We start from the raw sequence: 14,007 nt of genomic DNA on the forward strand, positions 1-14,007 counted from the left end.
ATGCCTCTGCAGGGTACCCCATCCTGTCCTGGCCAGCTCACATCTCAGCTGCAGAGGCCCTGGAGAGCCTCATGAGGGAAGATCCTTGTATGGCTCTGAAGCCTGGCAAATAATATAACGCCAAGATGCAGCTGACAGAAGGCACATGTAGACCTGTGTTTCAGTCTCTGGATTGCTGAGCTCCTTCAGCCACGTGCCCGGCTCTGTCCACGTTGACTGTGTTCTTATGAACCCAGAGCTAGAAGCAGAGAGGAACACCCTTGGGTCATCCCAGGAGGAGCCTAGGTTTTCTGTTGGAGGGACAGAGGATGCAGCAGCCAAGGATTCAAACCAGGCACCGTGAGAGCCAGTGCCCCAGAATCCTCCCATGGCTGTTCAGCTACAGGGCCCCAACGATTCACAGAATGGAACCGGGGTGGGGCCTGCAGCCACAGGGTCTCCCAGGGAGAGGCCACAATGCCTTCTACCTTAAACCTGCGGAGCGATGCTGGTCTCACGTACCATGGCCTGTTTCCGCTTGTCATGTGCCTGGAATGTGCTCACTTGTTCTGAGACCTTTGCCTCTGTGGTAGCCACCATGGAGCTTGGCCACACGTGCAAAGTCGGGTGGATGAGTCTTTGACCAGGAAGACATAGCAACTCCCCAGGAAGCCTTAAGCCCCTGACCCTGGAAGATACCTGACACCTTGGGTTTGCACACAGCTCCTGGGATGCTGGAGTTTTCAGGTTCACTTTTAGCCAAGGGTCTGACTTGTTCTTCAAGAGAACACTCATTCTGGACCCCAAAGCCCCAGCAGCAAGCAATCCCTCCTCTTCTCTGCAGATTCACCCCAACAGAGCCTGCCTGCCCTCCCACCCTCCCAGAAAGAAGCCGACCCTGCTGGCCATTAGCCCACTCCCTCATGCCATTTCCTTTTTCTTTCTCTCTCTCTCTTCTTTTTTTTTTTTTTTTGTTTTAAAGACAGAGTCTTGCTCTGTTGCCCGGGCTGGAGTGCAGTGGCGCTAACACAGCTCATTGCAGCCTCAACCTCCTGGGCTTATGTAATCCTCCTACCTCAGCCTTCTGAGTAGGTGGGACTATGGGCACACACCACCACACCGGGCTAGTTTTTATATTACTTTTGTTGGAGACAGAGTCTCACTATGTTGCCAGACTGATCTTGAACTCCTAGAATCAAGCATTCCTTCCACCTTAGCCTCCAAAGTGCCAGTGCTGGGATTACAGGTGTGAGCCACTGCACTCGGCCTATTTCCTTTCTTGACTGTTTTGAGGGCAGGGCAGATCGATGACACTCCTGGTGATGTCTGAGGCTTCAGTGGCAGAGGAAGGATCAACTAGCATGTGTTCCTTATGCCCCTGTCACTTGGAAGGTGTCCAAAGCCCTGTGTACATTACACTTCTATGTTCTGGGCACCAGGAATAAGGAGGCAGATGCTGCAGGGCCCCAGGTCAGTGGCTTCCCAGCACACTGGGTCGCCTCCGGCCATACTAACGGTGCTTTCTGTGCCTTTGGCTACATTTCCAACAATTCTGGGGTCCAGATTCTCTGTGCTTGGTCCTTAGCTTTGCTGACCTACCATGGAGCCATCCCTGGGGCTGCAGGAAGAGCGGACTGGGAGGCGATGATTTGTTTTCGGAATATGGCCATCCATTACTAGTTTTATGACTTTAAGTCCTTTTGTCTCTCTGAGGCTCATTTCCTTATTTATAAAACAGGAACGATAATGCCTCTCTCATGATTGTCATGAGGAGGGTGCCTGGCATACAGCCGAATCTCAATAAATAATGGTAGTTTTTATTGCTGTCACTGTGAACCTGGCCATGAGGGCCCTGACCTTCACCTCAGCCCTGTCTGCAGCTCAGCCTTCAGTAGGGGAGAGGATTACCTGCCTCCAGCAACCTAGACTGTTTCTGGAATGGCCAGACACAAGACAGTGGCTGTGGGTGAGGGCCACCAGGGGCTGTGGCATTCCAAGCAGCGAGGGCCACAGTTGGGCCCTGCAGAGTGGGGCACCTGCACTGCTGGGCTGGCTGTGAGGCCACTCCTTTTGGCAGCTTGCCCAGGTGGCTTCAGCTCCTATGGAGGAGTGGGAGGTACAACCCCTCACTTCAGACCCCCAGACCCTGAGCCGGTGTTGTCTGGCTAGCCACTATCCCTGCCCCATGCCCTCAGAGCTGGCCCCTCCCTGGATAGTGTGGGCCACCTGCCTCGCAGCCCTCTGTCACCACCATCATCTCTGCCCATCCCAGGTGGCCCTGATGAAGCAGATGCGTGAGGAGCAGCAGCGGCGGCGGCTAGTGGAGACCAAGAGGAACCGGGAGATCGCGCAGCTCAAGAAGGAGCAGCGGCGACAGGAGGTGAGGGGTGGCCCTTGAGCCTCCCAGGAGCCTTTGGCCCTAGCACTCCCAGCCTCCTGGTGCACCTGGCTGCCCCTCCCGACCAAGCAGGCCTCAATCTCCACTGTCCTAAGTGGTAATGGTCATGCTTGGAGGACAGTGCAGCCTGTCAGAGAAAGATGAGACCCTGTGGCTTCTGGTCCAGCCTCCACATGTTAAGAGGAGGGACTTGAGCCCTGGAGAGGGGAAGGAACTTGCCCAAGGTGACCAGCAAGCTGGAAATGTGCAGCTTCAGGCCCTGCAGCGAAGCCCCAGTAGGGCTGAGCCCTCTGCTCCAGGATTCCTCCTCACTGGAGGGAAGAAGAGGCTAAGGAAATTGCCCTTGTGGAGAAAGCCATCTTCACTGCAACCTCTGGGGAGGGGAGCTCAACTCTGGGTCCCACTTTATCAAGAGTTTGGCTGCATGAGAATCACCCTGAAGCCCAGGCTTTCAACTACAGGGCTAGCCAGCCTGTGCACAGACAGAGAGGGCCAAGGTGCCTGAGTGTGGAGCCCAGCCCTCTTCTGTCTCCCACAGTTTCAGATCCGAGCTCTGGAGTCCCAGAAGCGACAGCAGGAGATGGTCCTGAGGAGGAAGACCCAGGAGGTGATTTCACTTGAGGGGCTGGCGAGGCCCTGGCCCCACTGCACATGTGTGCGTGCATGTGTGCGTGCGTGCGTTGCTTGCCTTCTCCTTTGGGCCTCCCACTTCCTGGCAGTGGAATAAAGGCGGTATTTCCTAGTTCTGCCAGAGCCGGCAGGGAGGGGAAGCAAGCCCTGCCTGTGGCCCTGGCTCTCCCTCCTTCCATTCAGCAAGCATAGTTGGTGTCCAAATTGTGTCCAACCTATTAGAAGGGCCTTTCTCAACAAGAGCTCAGGCTGCAGGGCAGACTGCAGGCCCGATCCCAAATGCCTGAGCTGTGCATTAAAAAAAAGAAGGTGGCAGCCTCTTTTGTGTGCATGTCACATCAAACAGAGACCCCTTGGCCTTTTTGCAGCCCAAGCCCAGGCCAGCACAGAGCAGCCTCTGTGTTCCTGCGGCCCAGCACCCCAACCTGGGCCCTTCTGTGTGGCTCCAGGCCACCCTGCTCACCGGCTCCCTCTTTTCTCCCTGCTGCCCCAGGTTTCTGCACTGAGGCGCCTGGCCAAGCCCATGTCTGAGCGGGTGGCAGGGCGTGCAGGACTAAAGCCACCCATGCTGGATTCTGGGGCTGAGGTGTCAGCCAGCACTACCTCATCTGAGGCTGAATCAGGGGCCCGCTCTGTCTCCAGCATTGTGCGCCAGTGGAACCGCAAAATCAACCACTTCTTGGGGGACCATCCTACGCCCACTGTCAATGGCACCCGTCCTGCCCGGTAAGGTGGACTGGCAGTCCCCTGGCCTGTGCAGGCAGAGGGGGTGGGAATATGGGGCAGGGCCAGGGTGAGGAAGAGGGAAGCTCTGGGGAGTGCTCCGGGTACCCGTGGCTGTCAACTCCAGATGGGGGCTCAGTGGAGCTGCAGAGGTTAAAAGGAGTCCCATCCAATCCCCTTTGCCTATGTCTCCTAGAAAGAAGTTCCAGAAGAAAGGGGCCAGCCAGAGCTTCAGTAAGGCGGCAAGGCTCAAGTGGCAGTCCCTGGAGCGACGGATCATTGACATCGTCATGCAGAGAATGACCATTGTCAACCTGGAGGCTGACATGGAGCGGCTCATCAAGGTGAGCCCTGCCTCCCCCTTCTCTCCCATCCCACCCCTCTGCCTGTCCTCTGTCACCTCCAACTTCTGTGGCTCTTCAGACCTTTCCCTGCCCCACCTCCCTCTGCTCCTTTTGCCTGCTCTGGAATCCAGAGGTGCTGGGGGGACCTCACAGGCCAGCCTGTGGTGGGAGCTATGGGCAGGGCTGGGCAGCTACCTGAGGCCTCTCCTTCATCACAATCCCCGCCCTCCCTGCCGACCCCAGAAAAGGGAGGAGCTGTTCCTCCTGCAGGAGACACTGCGGAGGAAGCGGGAGCGGCTGCAGGCTGAGAGCCCCGAGGAAGAGAAGGGGCTGCAGGAGCTGGCCGAGGAGATCGAGGTGCTGGCAGCCAACATCGACTACATCAATGACAGCATCACCGACTGCCAGGCCACCATCGTGCAGCTGGAGGAGACCAAGGTATCTGCAGGGCTGGGCCTGCTGGGGCGGAGGCAGGAGAGATGGGTGGCAGGGGCAGCCCCAGGTGACGGGGCTCTCTGCCTCCTGGTCCTAGGAGGAGCTGGACTCCACAGACACATCCGTGGTCATCAGCTCCTGCTCCCTGGCTGAAGCCCGCCTCCTGCTAGACAACTTCCTCAAGGCATCCATTGACAAGGTAAGCTGAGAGCGTACCTGGGCAGGGGCTCTACGGGCACAGATGCCTCTGTGATATACCCTAGTGTGAAGTCCAGGGGCCTGGCTCCTCCTCACCTGCATCACTCACAGGCTAGGACAAGCCGCCTAACCTCTGCACCTCCCATGCCACAGCTGTAAAGCTGAGAGGATGACCATACCAAGCTTGTAGCTTGTTGCGTGGCTTTAATGAGATGCTGTGTGTAAGGGATGTGGCCTGGCACCTGGCACACAGCAGGGCCTCTGTTAAAGTTGACCCCCCCGGGTGTCTGGCCCAAGCCTATCCAAAGCAGTGCTGGGCTTGAGTCTGTTGGAGGTGGAGGGAGAAGTGTGTGTATGTGGGGGTAGGGGAACAATAGACAGACCACATTCCACCCAGGAGGGTTTACACCAGAACATCAGGTGTCCCTTGACGTTTCTTGGTCTCCTCTCCTCTCTCCTTGACAGAGAGCTAACCAGAGGATGTGCCTCCTTCCCTCCTGGGGCCTGTGGTCTCTGGGGACAGACCCTACATGGTGTGCATCTGTGTAACTCTGGAAGGAGGCGGGAGACTCTGCTGCCTGACCCCTCCCCCGGGCCCCACTGAGCTCCTCTCAGCTCCGCTTTGTGTCTGGGGACTTTATGAGTTTGCTAGGGCTGCCATAACCAAGTACCAGTCTGGGAGCCTCAAACAAGAGAGGGTGGGAAGTCCAAGGTCAAGGTGTTGGCAGGGCTGGTTTCTTCTGGGGCCTCTCTCCTCGGCTGTATATGAATATGAGTTTTGGGGGGACATAACCTAGCCCACAATAGGGTATGTCCTAAGGTGACCTTCACTTAATGTGTGTATGTGAGAGCTAAGGGGGCTGGCAGTGCTCTCAGGTCTGTGCCAGGTACAAGGGTGATGTTGGGAGCTGGAAGGGAGCCCTCCAAGGTGTCTTGAGGGATGCAGGTTGTGTGATATGGGGGACTCCCAACCCCCAGGAGGGGTAACTCCAGGCTTTGTTCCCTGCCCCCAGGGGCTGCAAGTGGCACAAAAGGAAGCCCAGATCCGGCTGTTGGAGGGCCGACTGAGGCAGACGGATATGGCGGGCTCCTCCCAGAACCATCTGCTCCTGGACGCCCTGCGTGAGAAGGCTGAGGCTCACCCCGAGCTGCAGGCCCTCATCTACAATGTGCAGCAGGGTACGGGTAGGGGCGGGCGGAAGCTGCCAGCTCCTTGGCACTCCAGTGCTCTTGGGCTCAGACCCCCACAAGGCCCTCACTTCCCCAGAACCACCCCAACCCCCACCAGGAGCCCTGGTCTGATTCCAGTGTGTGAGATATAGGAGGGAGACCATCATCCCTCCCCCGACACTTGGACGGGGCTTCTCAACCCCTTTCCCTCCCTCCCGCCCTCCCACAGAGAATGGCTACGCCAGCACAGATGAGGAGATCTCAGAGTTCTCTGAGGGGAGGTGAGTTTGCAAGCTGGGAGTGAGAGGCTGGCTCACAGCATGTACCTGGGGCTGGTGGAAGGAGTTGCCATAGGTCCCAGGGCTGAGCCTGAATTTGGGGGCTCCTCAGGATCCTGAACTCTCTCTGCTTCTTCCTCAGCTTCTCCCAGTCATTCACCATGAAAGGCTCCACCAGCCATGACGATTTCAAGTTCAAGGTGAGCCCCACCGGAAGTCAGGCAGTGGGTGCAGCAGGGCCAGCTTCCCCATAGCCTGTTCCCCGCTTACTGTGGCTCTGCTCCACCCTCAGCCACAACACAATATTGTCCCCAGCTGGGAGGGAGGTGCCAAGAAAATTTAGTCTGGAATTGGGGGTTGTCCAGATATGTAACCTGTTACAGCCCATTCCTTCTGAGGTAGGTGGAAGGTGGGAGAAGTGGCTGGAGCCACCGCTAGCCTCTGTTGCCACCCTGCTAGCAACAGCACCATAACCAGGGGACCTGCTTTCAAAAATATCCCCTTTCCCCCACCCATGATTCTGCCTCAGGCTCTGAGTCAAAACCTACCTCTAAATGTCTGGTTATCTTATGTGCACACAGTCAATTCAACCATATGGGAGTCAAAAATAAGGAAGTTTACCTAATAGTGAGGGATCAGTTTCATTAGACTGAAGCAAGATGCAGGGTTTATTAAGGAGACAAGGAGGGAAAAAGCTTCAGACTGGGAATAGAAAATTATGCATAGTTTTGAGGTAAACTGATTAGCTGGTGACCAGCAAAGAAGTCAGGCTGGGCATTCTGTGTTTACATAGTCCAACTAAGGGCAGTGAAACCATTTCAGTTGCTCTGGATTCTCCAGAAACCCTAAGAGTTTAGCTGTGGAGCACAGGTGATGTCTGTCTGGGTCCTTCCATCAGGTCCTCTACCTTAGGCCAAGACGGCATCATTTCTCTTGTTAGAATTTCTGGGCAGGCTGGGTGTGGTGGCTCACGCCTGTAATCCCAGCAATTTGGGAGTCTGAGGCAAGAGGATTTTGTGAGCCCAGGAGTTCAAGACCAGCCTGGACAACATGGCGAGACCCTATCTCTACAGAAAAAAAATTTAAAAATTATCCGGGTATGGTGGCACGTGCTTGTAGTCTTAGCTGCTTGAGGAGGCTGAGGTGGGGGGATCGCTTGAGCCTAGGAAGTTGAGGCTGCAGTGAGCCATGTTTGCATCACTGTCTCAAAAAAAAAAAAAAAAATAGAATTTCCCGTGGCTCCCCTTTATGTGCCATGCCATTTGGGCAAGTTGATCTACCCTGTTCTTCCTTTCGCAGAGCGAGCCCAAACTGTCTGCCCAAATGAAAGCTGTGTCGGCCGAGTGCCTGGGCCCCCCACTGGATATCTCCACCAAGAACATCACCAAGTCCCTGGCCTCCCTCGTTGAGATCAAAGAGGACGGAGTGGGCTTCTCTGTCCGAGACCCCTATTACCGGGACAGGGTCTCGCGCACCGTCAGCCTGCCTACCCGGGGCAGCACTTTGTAAGGATGGGAGCAGGAATGTGGGTCGGGGTGGAGGTGGAGTTGGGTCTGGGCCTCACTGGACTCTTCTGTTGTAGCCCCAGGCAGTCTCGAGCCACAGAGACGTCCCCGCTGACGAGAAGGAAGTCCTACGACCGAGGGCAGCCCATTAGGTGAGATCATGTTCTAGAATCTGCTCCAGAGTCACCACCAGTCTAGTCCTTGGTTATATGAGTGGCTATGATGTTCTGCTCTGTTGATCATCTTGTACACAGTGTAACCTGGGCCAGCTTGACTGAGCCATTCACGTTCACCCAATGGTCCCTTCCCCACCCTGTCAGGTGTGGACTCAAGAAATGAGCCAGGCGTGATGGCTCACACCTGTAATCCCAGCACTTTGGGAGGCGGAGACGGCCAGATCACTTGAGCCCACGAGTTTGAGACCAGCCTGGCCAATATGGTGAAACATCATCTCTACTAAAAGTATAAAAATTAGCCAGGCATAGTGGCGCATGCCTGTAATCCCAGCTACTCGGGAGGCTGAGGCATTAGAATGGTTTGAACCTGGGAGGCAGAGATTGCAGTGAGCCGAGATCGTGCCACTGCACTGCAGTCTGGGTAACAGAGAGAGACTCTGTCTCAGAAAAAAAAAGAATAAGAAAAAGAAATGTAATCTCTATAATGCACCTTAAACTGCATAGCCGAGCCAGATGCTGGAAACTGTTTGCTGCTGTGCACCCAACACAAGTGGCTTTGTAGTGGCTTGGGTTAGTCATTGCACTGATGTGCTTCAGCCCCTTTTCGTGACCATGGGTTCTGGGGAGCTTTCAGGTCTTTTTAAGGCCTTATCATGTGAGAGAAGATTAGAAATTCAAAGGAAAGGCCGGGCGCAGTGGCTCACGCCAGTAATCCTAGCACTTTGGGAGGCTGAGGCAGGTGGATTGCCTGAGCTCAGGAGTTCAAGACCAGCCTGGGCAATACAGTGAAACCCAGTCTCTACTGAAATACAAAAAAATTGCCTGGGCGTGGTGGTGTGCACCTGTAATCCCAGTTACTTGGGAGGCTGAGGCAGGAGAATCGCATGAACCTGGGAGGTGGAGGTTGCAGTGGGCCGAGATCGTGCCATTGCAGTCCAGCCTGGGTTACAGTGTGAGACTCCGTCTCAGAAAAGAAAAGAAAAAAAAGGAAAGAGAAGGGAAGGGAAAGGAAGGGAGGTGAGGGGTGGGGAGGGGAAGGGAGGGGAGGGGAGGGGGAGGGGGAGGGTGAGTGGGGGAGGGAAAAGGAAGGAAGGAAAAGAAAGAAGAAAGAAATTCAAAGGAAAAAAGAGATCAATGCAGAATGGCAGGGAAGTCCCCAGCTGGTCACCCACATGTGGGCCAGGCCCATGGAGCTTCTGTAGATTGAAGGATGACTTTCAGGGTTTTCTGGTCCATGCACTTAATTAAGAGGTTTAGTGGCACACAGCTAAATAGTGGGAAAGCAGGGGCTCAAGATGGCCTCTTGCCACCTGCCTTGGTGGGAGGCAGGAGGATTTTTTTCTTTTTAGAGATAGGGTCTTACTCCATCACCCAGGCTGGAGTACAGTGGCACGATCAGGGTTCACTGCAATCTCCACCTCCCAGGCTCAAGCAATCTTCCCGCCTTAGCCTCTCAAGTAGCTGGGACTACAGGCATGCACCACCATGCCTGCCTAATTTTTTTACTTTTTGTAGAGTTGAGGCCTCACCATGTTGCCCAGACTGGTCTCCAACTCCTAAGTACAAGCAATCCTCCCACCTCGGCCTTTCAGTTTACTGGGATTACAGACAGGAGCCACTGCACCTGGCCACAAATACATTTTAATAAATAAGTGAATTCCCAAATATGGAATCTGTGAATGATGAGGATTGGTGTTTAAAGACAGCATCCAGGAGTTCAATTGGGTGTTGAGCTCTGAGAATACTGCACAGCAGACCCTGCCCTGCGGGCCTCACAGCCAAGGCAGAAGGTGGAAGCCCAGCATCAAGTAGGGGCCTGTGGGCAGGGGTGGTCACTAACAGGCTGCCCTCTGTCCCAACTCACCAGGTCCACAGATGTGGGATTCACACCCCCATCATCCCCTCCCACTCGGCCCCGCAATGACCGCAATGTCTTCTCTCGTCTCACCAGTAATCAGAGCCAGGGGTCAGCGCTGGACAAGTAAGCAGGGCTAAAGGGCAAGTGGGGGAGGGCACCGAGGTGGCATTGGGGAGCCTGTGGATGGTCCTTGCTGGAGGAGGGCTCAGGTGGCCAAGCCAACCCCAGCCTGAAGTTCCAGCCCCTCCAAGAGCTGAGGCCCTGATGCCCTCTCCTGGCATTTCTCTCCTTCCTGTACTAACCATGGGCCCTTCTCCTCGCCTGAGAATGCCAGGCCCTCAGGAGAGGGCAAGGAGGAGGCCACAGGGATTGGGGCCGGGCAGTCAGGCAGGCTGGTCGCATGGGGCAGGTGCCCGAGGGCTCTCCAGAGCTGCCCTTTAATCCATCTCTGCTGCTGCTTTGAGTCTGCTCTGAAGCCCCTTCCTTCAGCTTCAGCCACTCCACTCTCTGTGCATTCTCCCAGCAGAAAGAGACCAGACCCCCAAATTGCCTTCCTCAGGCAGGTTCAGGTCCACCTATATTCACAGCTCCTGATGCAAGACTCGAATGACTAATGGTGTGGTTTATGTCAACAGCCCCCCCTGCATTCAGAAGGCCTTCTCCCTGTGCTTTACACCCTGCTTTCACATATGTGATTTCATTAGGCTATAAAACAACCACGAGAATTGTCTTCCCTATTTCACATAAGAGGAAATGAGGCTCAGAGAGGGAGCCAGGGATGTTCATCTAGAAAGTGGCAGAATTGCACCCAGAGCCTGGGACTTCCAGCCCCTGCCTGCTGTGCCTCAGGAAAGGGGAGGACCCTATCCTCCATGTGCTGCTCTGGGCTCCCCAGCATTGCTGGGCCCACCCTGGTCCTGTTTTGCTCTCTTGCAGCCCTCAAGAGGGCTCCTCTCTTAGCTCCCTGAAGGCTTCCCTGCCCCAGGGGTGACAGTGCTGTGTCCTTCAAGGGAGTCTCACACTAGAAAATACTTGTCCTTGTACCTAGTGCCTGATGTCCACCCTCCCTGCCTCTCCACAGAAATGCCCCTCCCTGGGTCAAAATACTACTCGATGAATGCTGAGCCCAGGAGTCAGAGCCCTGCAGACCTGGCACCCAAGACACCTCCTTCCCCAAACCTACCTTGGCTCAGGCTGCTGTGCGGGGAGCCATGGATCACTCCTAGCCAATCTCCATGTTGTTACAATCGACAGGTCCCCTTTTGGAAGGATTGGGGCAGGACTCTGCCCATCCCAGCCTGATGGTCTTCTGGAGGCCTTGGTCTTGTCCAATGGTCCAGGTCTTGGAGCCTGTGCATGGTGCAGAGCCAACTTCTAGGCACTGTCCCAGTGGGCCCCCTAGGAATAGTGGGCTTTGTAAATAAGTGAGCCCCTGAGGAATTGCTGGAAGAAGCCAGCTCCCAGGGAGGGGTAGGATCAGGCATGGCTTCCTTCGGCCTTGGGCAGGTATGAGCATTGCTGGGGTGGGGCAGGTGCCCCCAGCTTGTGCAATGGGGCAGCCAGAGAGCTTGGAACCAGCAAACAGCCCCGGAAACGTCTCCCCATGTGTGGGGCTGGTGCTCCCACATCTCCCCGTGGCCCCCTCCTCGCTCCTCCCCTGCCAGCCGAGAGACCCTGGCAGCCCACTCCTGGGGGAGAGTCCCAGCTCCCAGACCAGCCCACCCACCTCCTCCCCTGCTCTCCCGAGGCCCTCATTCCTCTGCCTGTCTCTGCTCTCCTGGAAGAGAATAACCTGCCCTCTGACCATCCCACATGCTGCTGCCGCCTCTGCGTCCCTCTGTGTGTGTCTCCTCTCACCCCCTAATCCAGCTAATTTTCTGCCCTCCCCAGGTCTGATGACAGCGACTCCTCTTTGTCGGAGGTCCTGAGGTACACACAGAATGTCTCTCGTGTTTGGTTCCCCACTCTCACTCTCGGCACCCTCTCTTCTCTGTCTCTCACTGCATCCCTCCCGCCTGACACCCGTGTCCTCAGCATGCGGCCCCTCCACTCCCCTCCCTGCTGCCCCCCTCTCCAGACCTGTTCCCGCCCCCATGGTTCCTCCCTCTCAGGGTGGCCACAAGGCCTCGGACTGCGCCGGCTAGAGCTGGGGGCTTGGGGAGGATGCACAGCTGCTTGTCGCAGGCCCTGTTCTCTTCTCCCTCCTCACCTGGGCAGGGAGGGGCGCAGCATGGAGGCCTAGGGGATGCTGGGCTGGGGCTGAGTTCTCCACGACTGGAAGGCAGGGGAAATGCTGAGGGCTGCTCCTTTTGGGGGTGCCGGTGGTGTGCTCTGGGTCCTTTGATTCCCTCAGCTTGTGCTGGGGGTGAGCTTTTCAGACGTTGGCTCTGGGAGGGGCACCATGGGGGCAGCGCCCCTTGCCCACACCTCTTAGCACACAGATGTGCAGGTACCTCCCCTTCCCACAGCATGTGGGATGGCTGGAGGCTGGTTCTCCCAGCCAGCCCAGCACAACACCCCACAACGAGGAGCAAGACTCAGGACCTGGGGTCCCGAGCCCCTGACAAGCCAAGGGCCCCTCATGGGCTGAGAGCTTCCTCGGCTCTCCTGGTGGACTGTCTGAGCTCCTTGAGCCTCCAGCCCTGAGTGTCGACATCTGGTTTACTGTGAATCGTGAGGCTTTGCCACCACAAGATGTTAGCCAGCTGGCCAGGCTGTCATCAGGGGGAGCGTGATCCCTTTGACATAGTTCTGTGGCCATGCAGTGAAGCCAAACCATTGTCAGAAGCAGGGTGCTGGAGCAGCTTGGGGAGCTATTTGTGCATGTGTGGCATCCGGCTGGCAGCTGGACGCATCCGACCACCATCCTCAAGGGTGGGCCTGGCAGAGTCTGGGGGGAGCTGTGCCAGAAGCGCCACAGGCAAAACCTTGATCATTTCAGTAGACCCTTGGCCACAGAGTCACCGTCAGGAGCAGCGTTCTCTTGGGAAAAGAAACAAAGCTAGGATATATTTTCAGACATAACTCAGCCAGGATCTCATCCCAAAAGACCCTCACTGAGAAAAAAATCATCTTCAGAACCTCAGGAAGCTGGATGTGGCAAAATCCTCACGCTCACTTGGGCCAGCCTCATTCTCGCTCCCCCAGCATCATGGGAGCAAGGAGGTGTTGTTCCAGGTCCATACAGCCCCATTCCAGAGAGCCCCAAACCTCCTACCCCAAAGCCAAGCCAACCCCAAAGGGATTTAGCCCTTTGTAAATGCCAGTCACAGGTTTGACCCCGCTGGTCCAAAAGGGGTATGTGTACACATGGCTGTTTGCTTGGAAGATGCCAGCCTCAAAGGCAGTCACCAGCAGAAGGGTTTACTGGGTCAGGGTGCGTGGGGGTGGCAGCCTGAGCACCCCTCCCTCTCAGCACCCCTCCCTCACACTTGGTTAACTGAAGCAGCATGCAGCTTCTGGTGGAAGCTGCAGGGCCCAGTTCCAGCCCCCAGGCCTCTGCCCTGCCCAGCTGGACCCAGGCGCATTCACATCTCAGGATCTGGGTCAGACATTGTCAGACGGGAGCTCTCTGTGGACAGAGCCCACACCTCCTGCACCTTCTAACTGTGCCTAACACGGGGTTTGCTTCCCCAGAAGTGCTCAGGATGGCAACTGACAGACTGCTGATTAAGACAGGCCATCTCCACCCTGTGTAGCCCATTCCCGGCTCTCAGACCTTGGTGGAATTTGGCTGGAGTCCTTAAAGTCTCTGTTATTGGGTCCTCATCCCCTCCCTGCCCTGTCCCCATCCCACACACGTGCCTTGATCAGCCTGGCCACAGTCTCCCTGGCTGACGGCATGCCTTCTCTCCCTCTCTCCCGGGAAGGGGCATCATTTCCCCGGTTGGAGGAGCCAAGGGTGCACGGACGGCCCCACTGCAGTGTGTCTCCATGGCCGAAGGCCACACCAAGCCCATCCTCTGCCTGGATGCCACGGATGAGTTGCTATTCACAGGGTCCAAAGGTATGTGGAATGCCAACTAACCAGGTAGGGTTGGGGTCTCCTACTCACCCCTGCTTCCTTTGTCAGAGTGGTCTGTGAAGGAGATAAGAACATAGAGCCCCCAGGAGTTGAGGATATGGGGGTCTATTTGCTTACTACCCTTGTTTCTTACCTTGGCTCAAGGTCCCCATCCCATGCATCCTTGGCCAAGCCTTCCCTCCTACCTGACCTGGTGGCTCCATCCAGCACTTCCTTCCAGACCTCCCAGGGAAACTTCAGGAAGCTTCTCGGGTGCCCCACCCGTACTTGCACTGCCCAACATCACCCC

General features: G+C 56.2%; 1 protein-coding gene across 8 annotated transcripts in view; it reads left to right on the forward strand.

Annotated features, from left to right (window-relative positions):
• KIF21B (kinesin family member 21B) overlaps positions 1-14,007 on the forward strand; it is a 54,757-nt gene that overhangs the window by 29,467 nt on the left and 11,283 nt on the right. For 4 of the 8 annotated variants that reach the window (XM_055233847.2, XM_055233850.2, XM_055233848.2 and 1 more), the window contains exons 16-29: positions 2,252-2,359; positions 2,916-2,984; positions 3,501-3,733; positions 3,927-4,074; positions 4,318-4,512; positions 4,607-4,708; positions 5,721-5,886; positions 6,107-6,158; positions 6,298-6,355; positions 7,455-7,660; positions 7,738-7,812; positions 9,704-9,817; positions 11,585-11,623; positions 13,564-13,700. In XM_055233847.2, the coding sequence (XP_055089822.1) occupies positions 2,252-2,359; positions 2,916-2,984; positions 3,501-3,733; positions 3,927-4,074; positions 4,318-4,512; positions 4,607-4,708; positions 5,721-5,886; positions 6,107-6,158; positions 6,298-6,355; positions 7,455-7,660; positions 7,738-7,812; positions 9,704-9,817; positions 11,585-11,623; positions 13,564-13,700 (1,702 nt within the window). The remainder of the gene's footprint in view (positions 1-2,251; positions 2,360-2,915; positions 2,985-3,500; positions 3,734-3,926; positions 4,075-4,317; positions 4,513-4,606; positions 4,709-5,720; positions 5,887-6,106; positions 6,159-6,297; positions 6,356-7,454; positions 7,661-7,737; positions 7,813-9,703; positions 9,818-11,584; positions 11,624-13,563; positions 13,701-14,007) is intronic. The other 4 variants (XM_055233849.2, XM_055233851.2, XM_063613695.1 and 1 more) reach the window with 1 other exon arrangement.

This window comes from Symphalangus syndactylus, chromosome 19 (genome assembly GCF_028878055.3).
Source record: "Symphalangus syndactylus isolate Jambi chromosome 19, NHGRI_mSymSyn1-v2.1_pri, whole genome shotgun sequence".
Taxonomy (NCBI): domain Eukaryota; kingdom Metazoa; phylum Chordata; class Mammalia; order Primates; family Hylobatidae; genus Symphalangus; species Symphalangus syndactylus.